The sequence below is a fragment of the Taeniopygia guttata genome, chromosome 1A (assembly GCF_048771995.1).
Source record: "Taeniopygia guttata chromosome 1A, bTaeGut7.mat, whole genome shotgun sequence".
NCBI classification, from domain to species: Eukaryota; Metazoa; Chordata; class Aves; order Passeriformes; family Estrildidae; genus Taeniopygia; species Taeniopygia guttata.
The window spans coordinates 54993135-55008143 of record NC_133025.1 but is presented as its reverse complement, the minus strand read 5'-3'; the positions used below and the strand labels follow the sequence as shown (position 1 = coordinate 55008143).

The 15009-nt window shown below is 45.3% G+C and overlaps 1 protein-coding gene across 1 annotated transcript in view; it reads left to right on the top strand.

Moving 5' to 3' along the window:
- The window catches only part of TMTC1 (transmembrane O-mannosyltransferase targeting cadherins 1), a 134616-nt gene extending 120048 nt beyond the window's left edge, over positions 1-14568 (top strand). Inside the window, exons 14-20 of the mRNA XM_030263243.4 lie at positions 1941-2043; positions 5600-5735; positions 6503-6647; positions 6756-6893; positions 7258-7380; positions 8545-8622; positions 9353-14568. Coding sequence (XP_030119103.4) covers positions 1941-2043; positions 5600-5735; positions 6503-6647; positions 6756-6893; positions 7258-7380; positions 8545-8622; positions 9353-9493 — 864 coding nt within the window. The 3' untranslated portion in view covers positions 9494-14568. The remainder of the gene's footprint in view (positions 1-1940; positions 2044-5599; positions 5736-6502; positions 6648-6755; positions 6894-7257; positions 7381-8544; positions 8623-9352) is intronic.
- The last annotated feature ends 441 nt before the right edge of the window (positions 14569-15009 follow it).

The following is a 15009-nucleotide window of genomic DNA, read 5'->3' as shown; positions in this document are numbered from 1 at the left end:
AGAGGCTGTGAGGAGGGAAAGCTCTGGCAAGAATAGCAGGTTCCACCCTTGCCACTTTCTGACTGTGCTTTTAATGCAAACACTTTGTTAGACTGGGCAATGAGCCTGAGGCCTGCAGGGTCAGGATGTTAGGTGCCAAAAAAGCAATGCAACCACCATAAAAGTACTAGAAGTGCTCAATATTGGTGAATGTTTTGACTTGGAACACTCTAATCCAGTTTAACACAGCCCTTCCTTGCCTTAAAAATTTGCTTTATGATCAGTAAATAAAATAAGCTGACATACGTGCATACAAAGCTGCATTCATTGGCTGAAAATTAAAGGCAGAGGAAAAGAAAGTCAGACATAAATCTTGGAAAATATGCATAAAAAATTGCTCTTCAATTTATTAAATTCTGATGATCACTACACTTTTCCTGACTCTGCAGAATAATGTTGTCAAATTCACATCAATTTATCCAAAACTTCCAAAGTTAAGCACTTTTTAAAAATGTGTTTCTGTGCTTTATTGCACACTTATATTTTTTGCTGGCTGACCTTTATCATGTAAATGTGAAGAGACTTAGCTGTGGCAAGCTGTGTGATTCTGCGATCAAGTCATCCTCTTTCAGTGCAATTTATTCCAGCTCTCTGGTTCTGAAATAGGAGGTGAGAAAAGAGTCCTCACATTAAGCAGCTGTGGAGCAAAAGCTGATGTCAGGTACAGATTTTAAATCCAGGGAAAGCCCAGGGGGCTCAGCCATTTGCAGGCTTTGAGGAGCGTCCATAGCTGGGAGTGGACCAACCTCTTACTTCAGTGTGGATTCAGTCCCGAGCATGGGAGCTCCAGGCCTTCCTCAGTGAAGAGCCACTTGGCTGAGTTTGCTTTCTTGGGAGGCTGTGGGGTTTGTTGCTGTAGGGCTGTGCTGCTCAGTGGAAGGAGAAGAATTGAGAGAAGCATCCTTGGTGCTGGAGGCTCACCTCACACCCTTCTGCACTGTGCTTGTCTCTTCTGTTCTCAGCCTCTTTCCACAAACACAGCCCACAGCCAGGCTCTGGGAGTAGGGTGAGCATGCAGGCAGTGAGCATGCATGGTCTGACTGGAGGGAAGTGGAAACCTTTTTAAGTTGCTCTTTGATCCAAAGGAAAAACCTGATTGTTGTTTCAGGACCAGGCTGCCCATAGCTCAGGCTAGACAGAACCCAGCCAGTAGGATGCTGTCTGTAGGCAGGGTGTTCCCAAGAAAAAGATATATATTTTCTAGAAATGTTCAGCATCAGCAAACCTCCCTGAAATCTTTGCAAAATGAGAGCTCAGTGCATGTGGGGAATCAGCACGGTGGCGTGTCTCATCAGTCCCAGTGAACTCCACCTCACACACTGACAGCTCCCGGTTTTTATCTGAATCTGTCCAATTTCCCTGCTCTTTCACCACCCTCCATCTTTCTCCAGCTTCCTTTATCCCCCTGCACTTGCTCCCTAGCCATCAACACAGCAGGCTTTCATTCCTTATATTTTCCTCACCGCTTAAGGAAAGAACAACAGAGCTCCAGAGGGGAAAAGTTAGCCGGTGAGATGCTCATTAAACAAATACATTGGAACATATCCGCTCCCAGAGGACAGATATTTCTCAACAGAACCAACCCAGTCCCTGCTGCTGTGTTTTTCCTGGCTGGGCATGTGCTGAGCTGGGGGCTCACTGGCACTGCACAGGCACCACCTTTTCCAGGCATTCCACAGGTAGCAAAGGCATGGGGGAAAGCTGTCTGAACTGCTCTGGGATACCAGGTGGCAGCTATAGTAGTATGCCATGGGGTAAAATTTTGGCCTCTTGGAAGGTGGGGTGGGTGTGGACTCCCCAAGCTTCCCGTGCAGCAAGGGAGCTGTCACAGAATGCAGGTGTGCAGCAAATGGTGCTGACAACCTTTCTGCCATGGCTAAGAAATCTCCTTCTCTTTCAAGGAACGGCTTAAGGAAGCTGAGGAGGTCTATAAGGCTGGCATAGAGAATTGTCCAGAGAGCTCCGATCTGCACAACAACTACGGTGTTTTCCTGGTTGATACTGGTAAGTGAGAGGGAGCACGGGACTTTTCCCTCTCTGCCTTCTGTGCTTTGATTTATTTTATTCAGCAGTACACATCTAAAAGGATGTCAAAAGCTTCCAAGGCAATAGATGTGCCTCCATGGTAGCTTGGAAATAAATATCCCTGTGCTGCTGAGAGGGCACAGCGCACTGGAATTTGTAATCAGTGCAGCAGGAGCATTCAGCCCCGCTGCTCCCTTCAGTGTTTCTCACCATCTTTACACAGGCAGTTGCCCTCTTCAGTGTGTGCTGGGCAGCACCCTGACAGTACTGCCTTTTTTCCAGCAGGGCATGGCCACATCAAATCAAATCACAGGCACTCAAATGGATCATTATGGTCTCTGGAGCACATGCAGCCCCACTTTGTGACAAAGCAGCTCTGACTCTAAGGCTTGAGTGCCATGACTTTACAAAGGAAGATGGCTTTTAACCCACAATCATCTGTGAAAACAAAACCTTATACACTGTGGGGTGAATTGATTTTTGAGGGACTTGTAATGGCATCCTTTATTTTCTGGGCTCCTGGTTCCCATCCAACTTCCTTGGCACTTTCTGGCATTCACATAACAACAATCACTTTAATTGCCACCTTTTGTTGACAGCTTTATAAGCAAGGCTAAGTTTGATGAATGACTAGTGGAAAAGAACTGTGGTTCCTCCAGAACAGGGCCAAGACTCAATGTTGAAATAGTGTAGGCTTGAAGTGTGTGGTTGCCGTCCCTTCTTTCCCTATCACATGTGCCCAGCTCCAGTGGTGCTTGAGAAGAAGGGATGATGGTCTGTCAGTCTGCAACTGGCTCTTCTGCCTCTGAGCTGACACTTGGCCATCACCCCTCTGTAGTACCAGTGTAAAACAAATACAAAAACTAGAATCAGTCAAAAGAGGCATTGTAGCATTAGCAAAAGAGGTTCAGTTTCTGAATTTAGGCCCTGGCACAATTCAAGCTTGCGAATAATAAAAATTCCTGAGTAATTTCCCTGTGATGTTGTATTCATCTTTGCTTGCCAGCCCAGATAAACTGTCCTATTCCTGCCAAAATTTGTGGTTCAAATGTAGTGCAGAGCACATTCTGGTTTTTGCACTTTTGTACTCTGCCAAAGTCAAAACTATCATTTCCTGGTTTACTCCTACGCTTCCCTACAGACAAACAACTGGAAAAAATCCCACTGACTCTTGATACTGGGGGCATGATGTGTCAATAACCCTCCTAGAGACATGACAAGGCGTGAAGGAAGTGGCTGCTGGTGAGCCTGTCACCGGCTGCGCTCTGCGCCGGCGGCACAGGGAGATGCTGTGAAGCACCACGCCAATTAACCTGCAGAGCTCTGTGCAGCAAGCCTCCAGCAAGTGTTGGCTCTGGGGAGCCACAACTCCAGACAGCTCTGCAGTGGTCATAGACATTGAGTGTGTCCCCCTTAACGATGCATGTTACCCCTGTGTGCTGAGCAGGGGAGGAGCTGCCTGGTTGAGGGACTGGAGTGCGTGCCCAGCTGCTTCCCAGGATGTTTTGTAGATATAATTTTCAAAAACATCTGCCTGCTCAGTGGTGGGGAAAAATCGAGGCTGCTGCTGGATGTTTTGAAAAAGTAATACCTTGAACAACATGTCCTCAGCCTTAGGTGAATCTTCAACACTTCTAAACCTCTCCACAGATGTTCCTCTTCACTCCTATAAAGGAGCTGCTGAGATGTGTCTGTGTATATTTTAGGTTGCATAGATGGTTGCAGAAAAACAAAACTTGATCTGTGAAGCTATGAAAACAAAATTCCCACAGCAGCATGTTCAGTGTCCTGACATGCACTGGCATTTTCGAGATCTGTTTTCCAACTTGAAATGGAATTAAGTATATTGTGAAGTGAATCGGTTTAAAAAAATGCCAACAGTGAAAAGCTTTGTTGGTGGACAAAGCTCTTTGAGTATTGGTTTTCATCAGGAGATTATCTGGTCTGGAGTTTGCAAACCAATTAAACGAGCCCTGGGATTAAAAATGCAATATTTGCATTGCTAAAATGCTGGAACTTTATACCTTTACCATTATTTAGCTAAATAAAAATACATTATTAAAAGTAGAACTGTTAGCATTGGGGTAGTGATCTTGCACCTCTTTTTGCTTGTATTTTGTTGTGGTGCTCGGTGATGTCATGGGCTGCAGGACATTTTCACACAGCGAAGCAGTGCCACCCAATGGCTCCTGTGCAGCACAGAGATGCTGCCTACGTGCACCAAAATAACCACCTGGCCACCTCTGCTCTGGGATTTATTGCCCAGAGTGGGAATTAGCTGGTCCCTGCCAGCTACTCCCAGTCCTGTTGAGCAATACACAGAGACTGAGCTGGAGCTTAGAGCAACACAGCAGAGGAGGAGGGAATAATCTCTGTTTGGAGAGGGCTGAAACTATCTGCAGTTCTGGTAGTGTTGTGGGGAATACTGGGGGCTTGCTTGTCATTCCTGATTGCCCGTTTCTCCAGTGGGCCAGGGTGAAAGGATGCTCCACCAGGAGATGGCACACGCACCCCAGCCCCTTCCCTGAGGTGGGCTCTGTCCTTAGCACAGGGGTGGTGTCCCCACTGCTGCATGATCAAGAGGGTGCTTTCAGTCAGGAGTCATCTTGTTGTGACTGTATCCTCAACTTGCAAAAAACCCACCCCTAGAAAATCTATTTCTCAGGATTGTCTCTGAATATTGGGGACTAAATCTTAGTTTAGACAGCAATTTCTTTTATGCTTAGATTCAAAATGCTGAGGCAGGATTTCTTTCTCAAAATGTTTCTATGCTGTCCTGGTTTAGGGCAAATTTGGGAGAAAACCTCCAAAGGGGCTCCTCTAGAAAGCAGATTTAAGCAGCCCCTCTCCCAATTGGTTCAAGAAAAGATTTCCTTAGAGAAAAGTGCAAAAAATCTGTTTTTTTAACTGGCAAAGCACTCACCAGCACAAAAATAATGAACAATATTAAATAATAAAACCTCTTGCTGCTCCAGAAGAGATGACAAACTCAGCAAGTCCCCTTTGTGGGATGTAGCTTGGCTCACCGAGTCTGTTATCAATCTCTCTAGTGCTGGAAATGCTACGGCCCAGGCCTGGCCTGGTGGCCACAGGTGTGAACTGCTGGTGCTCTTCTGGGTGTTCAGTCCAGAGCAGGTTTGAACAGGTCCAAGAAAAAGAAAATCCACGGTCCAGGGAAGTTCTCTGCCTCAGCTAGATAAAACTAACTAAAAAGCAAAGGACAGCTCTGTCCTGCCATCTGCAGACAACACAGTCTGTGGGAGGGATGCGGGTGAGCAAGTGCAGTTTCTGAAAACAAACTCTGTGCTTCTTCGCTCCCCTCTTCGCTCTTGGAAGGTCTTATAGGTGCAGAACTTATTTCTGGGCTAAACAGATGAATGGGGATAATAGAAGCATCATAAAGTCACCCCAGGACACATGCATAGAGCAGTAGAAGAAAGAAAGCTAGAACATTACCGTGTGCTGAGTTTGAGACAGGCTTTTTCTGATGCATAGGGTTTTTTTTTTTTTGTTTAATGGCTGTTTGCCTCTCCAGGGTCTCCTGAGAGAGCCATGTCCCACTACAGGCAGGCCATCCTCCTGAGCCCCACTCACCATGTGGCCATGGTGAACCTGGGCAGGCTTCACCGCTCCCTGGGGCAGAACAAAGAGGCTGAAGTGTGGTACAAGAGGTGAGGATTTGGGGTGGAGACAGAGGGTTTCCTCCTGCCCCTGAATGGCTTGTTTCTGCTCAAGAGTTTCTGTTATGTGGATCTATCAGTGCATGCGTGGGGTTTGCTCCCTTCACCCTCCATCTCTTTGAAACTAGATTTGGCTATTTTGGGGGAGTGCTTGCAAAGGCAGCATGGGCTCAGGCAGTGTTGATTTACCTGGACTATTCCCAAGCCCCCAGGATGGACACTGCTGCTTTTAGCTGGGGGATGCTCTGATGATAAATTTGAAGGTTTCTAGATGGCAGGAGCAGGCTGTATTACCACAACTCCCACCCTGCTTGAAGGTGGTTTGTGGTTGCACCCTGCTTGAAGGTGGTTTGTGGTGAACAGCCATGAGTGCTGCACAGCTCAGCACCAAACCCTTGGCACTGTTAGGAACTCTGGCCCTTCCCAGCAGTGTTCCAGCAGTCAGGCTCTGACTCCTGGTATGCAGCAGGATGGATTGGGTGGGAGTACTTTTGCCTTCTTTTTGGCATATAGATTTGTGCTTGCATTCCCCAGTTTTCATCACTGTCAACCATCCCCACCCCTGCTGCAGTCTCCTTCTCAGGGGGCTAGTGGGATTACTGCTGTGGGCACATTTATCCCTCCCCGGGACTTGAAATCTGTGCTTCCCAGGCTGGGATGGTGCAGAGCTTTGGTTCTCCATCCCCGCACAAGCCCACCTCGCTATTTGCCTTTGCTCCTCCCACGAGCTTGAAGCTTGCCTTCTTCCCAACCTCCAGGGCACTGAAGGTGTCGCGGAAGGCTGACATCCTGTCCCCGCTGGGGGCTCTGTATTACAACACGGGGCGATACGAGGAGGCCCTGCAGGTGTACAGGGAAGCGGCAGCGCTGCAGCCTTCGAACAAGGACATCCGACTGGCGCTGGTGAGCGAGGGCAGGGCAGGGAGCAGCAGCCTCTGGGTGCAGCCCAGAGGGTGACAGAGGGCTGAGCTGGTCGAGAGTGTAACCCTTGGTAATGCGGCTCTGTTACAGGCACAGGTTTTGGCGATGATGGGGCGCACGAAGGAAGCCGAGAAGATGACAAACCACATCCTTCATGAGGACGTGCAGTGCCTGGAGTGCTACCGCCTCCTGTCAGCCATCTACAGCAAGCAGGAGCTCTATGCCAAGGTACCGTGGCATGGGATACCCTTGTCCCTAGGGCTCACACACAGAACTCAGGTTGAATTTTAAACTCCTTCTCCTTGGGGACATGTCATGTGCCTCAGCACACATTCAGTAGATTATTTCTTCACTAAAACCTTCAGTTTATCTACATACTAAGCAGGGTGGTTTTCTTATCACTTACACCTCCTGCTGCTGTCAGCCCCTGTGCCCATCAGCCCCAGGCATTAAGAAATCTCATTTGCCTGTGTGTTAATGGTGTGGGGCAAACAAGGGATGGAGAAAGCTGGTTCTTATCCTGGTGAGGAAAGAATGAGAAGTGGGAAAACACTGCATGGAAGGTACAAAATGTCCTCTTGCTTTTTCACAGGCACTTGAAGCTATAGAAAAAGCGCTTCAGCTAAAACCAAAGGATCCAAAAGTCATTTCGGAGCTCTTTTTCACTAAAGGAAACCAGCTAAGAGAACAGAATCTCCTTGACAAAGCTTTCGAGGTATGACTGCTCTAAGACCTACCGGTGGTTTTATAGGCTAAAAGATAGAGTTTGCTTATTGTGCATGAAACTCCCTCGTGCATACACCTTGGCTGTTTGCCTTAGGAGCTCAGAATCCATCACTGGCACAGAGAAAGCTAGGAGGCAGCTAACTTTACCAGACTTAATTGCAACTTTTTTCCTTATTCCTGTATGGAAATAGTGCTCCCTGCTCTGAGGGGTTAAGTACAGAATTGTGGTGTGATTCACCTTTGCTCCATCCAGCCCCTCTTGCTGTCAGTGACCAGCTCTAGGTGGCTCAGCTGGAAGCTTGGGAACCTATGAAAGTTCACCATATTGTTATATCTCACCTCAGGAGCCAATAACTGAGAGGTTGGTTATCCTGTGAAGAAGGATGCTTGTTAGCTCAGAAATTATGTTAGCATTAATAATAGTACAGAAGCAACCTGGTGTAGTGGAAGGTGTCACTGACTGTAGAAGGGGATCTGGAAGTAGATAATATTTAAAGTCACTCCCAACCCAAACCATTCCATTATTCTCTGATTCAGAAAATATTATTTGGATTGTTCTGAATATGCTCAATATCCCTATGGATAAGGATGCCTAATCCGGCTTTGAAAATCCTTTCCTGTTGTGACAATGTAAAAACAGTGCTGTTTGACAGACTCCAGAAGGTCCTAATTGCTTTTTCTCCCACACTCAGCAGCAGTGGGGAAGGAAAGCACTGCCTTCAGGTCCTTGTGAAACCACGCAAGTGGCTGTACCAGAGTCTGCTGCCAGCTCCAAATTAAAGCCTTGCAGATAAAGAGCAATGGCTTGTAGCTGACAAGCATTGTACTTGGCACTGCCTAAGGAAATGACCTGGATGTGCAGGAGACCCCAGTGGTGCAGGGGGCAGGGACAGGGTTGCAAATGTGGCTCCTCTCAGAGAGCAGGAAAAATGTACATTGGCAGGGAAAACCTCTGAGATGAACTGAGCCATGGAACATTACATTCTATGCCTCTTCTGCAAAGAAACTGAAATTCACTTTGTGTGTATGAGAGGAATTTGAATTACATTCTGAATGGCTTCAGCAGAAGAAACTGTTTTTCTCTTTCCCCTCCAGTACTGGTTTTGTTTGAAGAGTCAGACTCTAAACCTAGAAATGTTTAATGTTTCTGTAGAGCTATAAACGGGCTGTGGAGCTCAACCCAGACCAAGCACAGGCCTGGATGAATATGGGAGGCATCGAGCACATCAAGGTATGACACTTGGTTTTTCTTAAGATGCCAGGTGCAGACACTACTACACAGGACAAAAAAGCTAAATTTGTTTCAGACTGTCAAGAGTTGCACATTTCTTAACAACAAGCCCCTTGACATATTTTATCCAAAGAAGAGGAGGGTCTCTTCACCGCAGCTAGAGTTCCCAACCAGATTTGCTTAGTAAAGCAAATCTCATATATTTCAGATTGCAGGCTGCAAGGAGCAACCTGCTTCTCTCAAAAGCTTTCCTGCTTCAGTTGTTGACCTACCTTAGAAAAATGTCACCATGAGTTGACTTTTAAGGTTCTTCTCTACCTAATTAATTTAATAAAGATGTCTAATGCAGAATACTGGCATGAAATTATGGAAATAGACAGCCTACCCTGTGGTTGCTTATTCTTTTGAATACTTTAGCATATCATTATGATTTGGGTCTTAAGGAGTCACATTGTGTGATGTCCTTAAGGTATTCTGTTGCTAAGTAAAATTAACTCTTCCGGTGCAACATAACAGAAAAATGTAAAACTATTTCTTGCTGTGTGAGTTTCCTCAAATTTAGGTTAACAGCACTTGGTGATCTTTTTCATAAAGAAGAAGTATTTTTGTAACCCAGCATTGTCAGGGTTTTTAAACTCATGTTTCCCCTGTATCTCGTTTTTCACTCTACCCTCGGAATGAACTTTCTGTGTGGAACATGAAAGAGACCTACCACTCATTTTCTTTGCAGGGGAGCTACATCACTGCCCGTGACTACTATGAGAAAGCCTTACAGCTGGTTCCAAACAGCAAGCTGCTGAAGGAGAATCTGGCCAAATTGGATCGCTTGGAGAAACGGTTTCAAGAAATCCAGGAGAAAGACCAAACATAGCAATCAGTCACCAGCAGAAGGACACTCATGCCCCTTGGAGAAGAGTGTGGTGGAAGCCTGTTGCTCAAAGTGATGCTGAAAGAACTTTGATAGGACTCAGAATTATGGAAGGCAAACTTGGAATGCATGCTTAGGTCCGACCAAAGTTACAGGAGACACTCGGGTTCTGTGGGACATGCTGGAGCATGAATGAAAACCTTCCTTTAATCAAGATTTACGTCTAGGCTGAACCCTAGTCACACCAGGAGTGTGGGTGGGACATGTACCTTCAATATCTTGGTTGTCACCAGGGAAACTATGGAGACAAGGCACTCATCCATTGCAGCAGGGCTGAAGTAGCACTTTCTGTTCCTCCACACAGGCTCACCTCATCCATGTAGGGCACCACTGGTGGGCTTCATTGCAAGTGCTGCAGACAGGAAAGATGGTCATAATGGTCACATAAAAAATGGTTCCAAGGGGTTAATGCTGAGGAAATGATGGTCACTTTTACAGCTCTAAATAGGACTTGAAAATTATTCTAAAGAAAGAGGAAACTATTTAAAAATCACCCTGGAAGGATGATTCTACAAGTAGGACAGATGATCCTTTGAGGGGAAAACCTAGCCTGAATGTGTTACTCATTAGACAATAATTTTGTAATAATTCAGGTTCATGATGTCACTTTTGTCAAATATCATATGGCTTTACCCTTTGCCCTCTCCCTCCAGGCCAAATAATTATTACTCTGAAAAAAACAAGCATCCAAAGGCAATGGGAAGCTCTAGGATTACTTGTCCTCATGCTCAGTCCCCATTTTGGAAAACAAACAACCTATCTAATCAATATAGGAGGTAAAGTAAAGCCACAGGGAGATTAGGGAACATTTCCTAGCCTGGAAAGGTACGAAGGAGGTTCTTTTATGGGTGTGCAGGGACAAAGCCCATTTATCATGGTGACAACACTGACAAAATTATTGGTCAAAGTGTTCTCACCATTCCCCTAAGAGATACAGAAAATGACCTATAGCTGATCAGTCATAAATCTATATTTTTAAATACTGATGTGGGAAAACAAATTCTCTTCAGAACTGGGGCTTTTATTTTTGAGCTTTATTTATTTAACTTATAATAATCAAATAATTAATATATTTTCTCTGTTGTATATGAATTGGGCAATATCCTTCACAGCTGGCCACATGGTTGGGCATTGTGATTGATATTGTCTGAAGTTAGGAAAAGGGAGTACCAATGAGGCGTGCTGGAATAATTCCCTCTCATGATTCTAAGGCAAGTGGCTGCAGCGCACTTTGGATCACACTGGCCCTGCAATAGCAGCACTTGTGCTGCTTCCACCGGGGTTTGCACCAGTTCCCAGGAGGCGTTAGTGGGATCTGCTTCCTGCCTTTGGGTTTGGACATCAGGGTCGGTCATAATTTTGCTCCTCTTGCAGCACTAAACTGCAAAAAAAGTTGTTTTGTTTGAGCTTGACTGTGGCCAGCAGCCCAGGGTTTGGCATTATTAGTACAGTTCAGTTAGGTGTACAGTGCCCTAAAACACATCTGTCAGGAAAAGCCTGTGTGGCAGGCATCCCTGTGGTGTCAATTTAGCTGGCCATGGCACCTCAACACACTCCAAATTCCCTCAGTGGGATGGATCAGCCATGTGCTGGAGGTATTGCTGGTTCCATTTGAAAAGCCTGGTGTCTTGCTGGAGGTGGTGGTCAGGTTACTGACGAATTATTGATGTGACTCCAACTGTGTTTGGAGCTCACAGGGAGTCCAGGTACAGTTGTCTGCCCTTCCAGGGTTTATGGACCTGCCAGAGCCATGTCTGTGCACCCACTGAGACCAGGCTGGACTGGTCCCCACTGGCCAAGGAGACCAGCTACAGCTGGGCAGAAGTGAAAGACTGCTGGGGGAAGAGTGGCACCATGAATGTTTGGGCTCTCTCCCTCCAAACCAGCTTCCAGGGGAGCACTAGGACCAGAATGAGCGATTTGCTTCACTGTTGAGTTTCCTGCTCCCAGCCCAAGCAGCCTGCTTTACTTCATGGGGCCTGGGGCAGGTTTGAGCTCCTGGGGCTGGGTCAGCACCCCCCTCTCGTTTCTCCACACGACTGTTGTGGCTGTGGACTGGCTGAGCTGACATTTCTGCAGGTCCCCAGTGCAGGTGCTCTGCTGGCTGCCATGCACACAGTAGATTTCACACCCCTGTGCTGCCAGGATGGCCTGGAGGAGGTGACATCGTGCCAGCACAGTCCCATGGGATGGGGACACCAAAGCTTAAATGGCCTCTGACAGCAATCAGCTCCGCAGCAGGCATTGCAAAGTCGTAGATGGTTCCTTGCTGGGATATTCAGAGGTACCTGGACCAGAAAGCTCTCTGCCTGTCCCCAAGGTGAGCCTGTCTTTGGGACAGCATCCCAAAGGCCTCTGTGCCCAGGCTGGCCATGGTGCAGTGAATTTGGGGGCTGACAGAACAGTGGTGCAGCCCTGACAGTGGTACCGTGCAAAACCCCCCAGGGAGAAGGCATCTGCAGAGTGCTCCAGCAGCCAGCTGAAGGTCAGGGGGTAGCGTGGGGGAACATGTGCCTCCTTTAAAAATATGTATCAACTATAAACTTTGCCTCAAAAGATATATTAAATAAATACTATATATTATACAGGCCTCACTGCAGTTTGTGGCTTTAAATAGTGGCCAATGAAACATATTTTTTCAAATACAGAAGTTGTATTTTTTATAGCAATGCTTTGTGAGGAGGAAGACTTAGTTTTATGTTTTTAACTTCAGCATAAATCTTAGTTTGTCTTTCCTGAGAGACCTGGTAGAAATTACTGTCTCCTGCTTGTCCTAAAAGCTGATCAAAGCCATCCTGACCTCCTAAAATTCGTGTATGTGTGAAAGTGTAATACAGCTTTGGATGCCCCCCTCCAGATCATGGAGAAGGATTGATTACCATTTGTGCAACACCGTCTTACTTGCAGAAAACGGAGAAAGATGAGACCATGCCCCAGTAAGGGAGGTGGTTTGGTTGGAAGGCAAGGCATATCCACTTGCCTAAACTGGGCTGATAACATATGCAGGGATTTTAATGCCAGTTTGAAGCAGTTTACATTTCTGTGCTGAAAGGCTGGCTCTTCACGTTTTGGAGCTGGGTTTGTGGTAGTTTTGGAGCGAGGAGAGCTCAGTAATGAACCCCACGTTCCTGAACCAGCACTTTATACCCCATCTGTGCAGGATGGCAGTCTGCAAACTGGCAGCAGATTTGGAGAATGGCTCAGACCATGGGCTACCAAAGCAATTAAACCCCTGTGAAGTTCTGAGCTGACTCTGTCCTGTTGGCACCCATGCAGAAGCCCTGTGTTTGTTCAGGGCATCAATCATGTCAAAGGTTTATTGCAGGCAAAGAAGAATGGAGTATGATATGAGATGGGTTACCTCCACCAAAATGGAATGCTATTGTGCAAGATAAATTGAGCAACTTACCTTGTGGTGACTTTATATTATCTTAATTAATCATAGGAAATGTTCTAAAATAAAAGAGTTATAAATACATTGTTTTCTACCAGTTCCAGTGCTCAGCATGGTTAGCAGAGATTGCAGATTAATAAATGGCTGAAGGTCTGCCTGGTGGGGGAGAGTTCATGCTCTCTGCCAGTTGCATTGGCTAAACCTCAGTGCTCACTATTTTTAAAGCAGAGAATTAATGGAAAGCTGATTAGACAGGACTCTCATGTACTCACTGTGCATTTTAATCTGAAATGAGAAACATAATATTTGTGTTGCTTTTTCCTTTACCCATGGATAATATTTGCAGCTGATGGATTTTATTTTATTGCTTATTTAAATTCCAGCATTCTTTGCTTCCATCCCTTTTCTGTCCCCCAGGATAAATGATGCAGTGGGGGTTATTTTCTTTCTCTCATGGACTCCTTAGACTAGATTTTCCTACAAATGTGCAGGCAATTTGTTTTGGCCAAACAGTAAGTGAAGGCAGCAGTGCAAATTGCCTTCATTCCAGAGATCTCGAGGAGGACAGGGGGCTGGGCATGCGTGCATGGAAGTAGAAAGAAATAAGTCAAAAAAAATTCAAAATAAAGAGCCTAACTTACAGGGGAGGCTGGATGCCCCTAAAATGATCTAAAACTATGAAAGTTTCTCCACAGTTACAGAAACCAGGTGTACAATATTTGGTGAAAGAAGACAATCGTCAGTCCAATTTATTAATTAAGCAATTTAGAATATTATTATATTCTAAATGTCTGGTCTTTGCCCCACTTGTCCTACAGCTCATTGAAACAGCTGGTGTATGCTTAAGTCTCTTCAATCTTTATGTGATTAAGTTGACCAAGTGCTCAATTTCTATCTTTCATATATTCAGTTATGCACAATCTTGGGAAAAAATTAGCCCTTAGAGGGCTTTTCCCCCAATCTTCAGTCTACTGCAGCAATTTCAAAATGCACCATTTTGCTTTCATGTACATTTAAGCCCAGCAGCAAAAGAGGAAAAAAAAAAAAAAAAGAAAAAGAAAAAAAACAGCGCTTGGCATTCACTGGTGTTTTGATGTGGCAAAGTTGCTTCAGGTAACCTTGATAACTTTGTGCAAAAGTTCATTGCCATGTTTGTATTGACTTGCTAAGAATTTTTTATTCTGGAAAATACCCCCAGTGGTATCCTCTGTAAAAGTTACAACTGTAACACAACTGTATTACTGTAGAAATCTCTGCCTGAAATGGATGTCATGCTGCGTGTTCCTCTCATGGAGAAGTTGTTTGCATTGCCTGTTGTTCATATGGTTCTTATTTCTGTATCTAATTTTTTAAAATTAGCTGTGCATATCTTTTTAAGAAAGAAAAAAAACCCAACCAAACAAAAACAAAACCACAAGAAAACAGCCCGTGGATTAGAAATATTTTAAAAATAAATTCACTCTTAGCAGCAGCTGGATGTATGTCAGTGATGCAGGAATTTGCAAAGTCTGCTTTTTTCACGGTGGGATTTATGGCTAGATTGCACATCAAGGGGTTATGCTCAAAATCTTTGCAGAAGAAAATGTATGTAAATGTCTATTTTATATAAAAAGTAAGAAAAGTAGGTGCTGTGCCTGGTTTTGTTCTTTTTCTTTAGGACCAGCCATGAACAAGTTCTTCTGGAGGTGGAAGGGCTGAAGTTTCTTACTCCACTTGCCTTAGGTTTTATTTTACATCCCCTGATTTCTAGGTTATTGGTCCTGTAGGAGCAACTATGCAGCATATGTGTTTGAGTCTGGGCATATAAAAATATTGGAGCAGGCATATTTTGGAACCTGAGCATGAGAAAAGGTGTGGGCTGGTGCTCACACAGTCTTGATGATTGGACATGTTATACTGACATAAGCTCTTTGTATCAGGCTTTATGCCTCTGTCAGGAATGTGTCAAACAAATCCACAGAGTGCAAAGAGAAAAAACCTGAGATTTAAAGTAAACTAATTTTGTTGTAAATCCCTTCTTCCTGACACACATTCCTAGATGCTCCTGCATGCTTCCAGGGTTTGA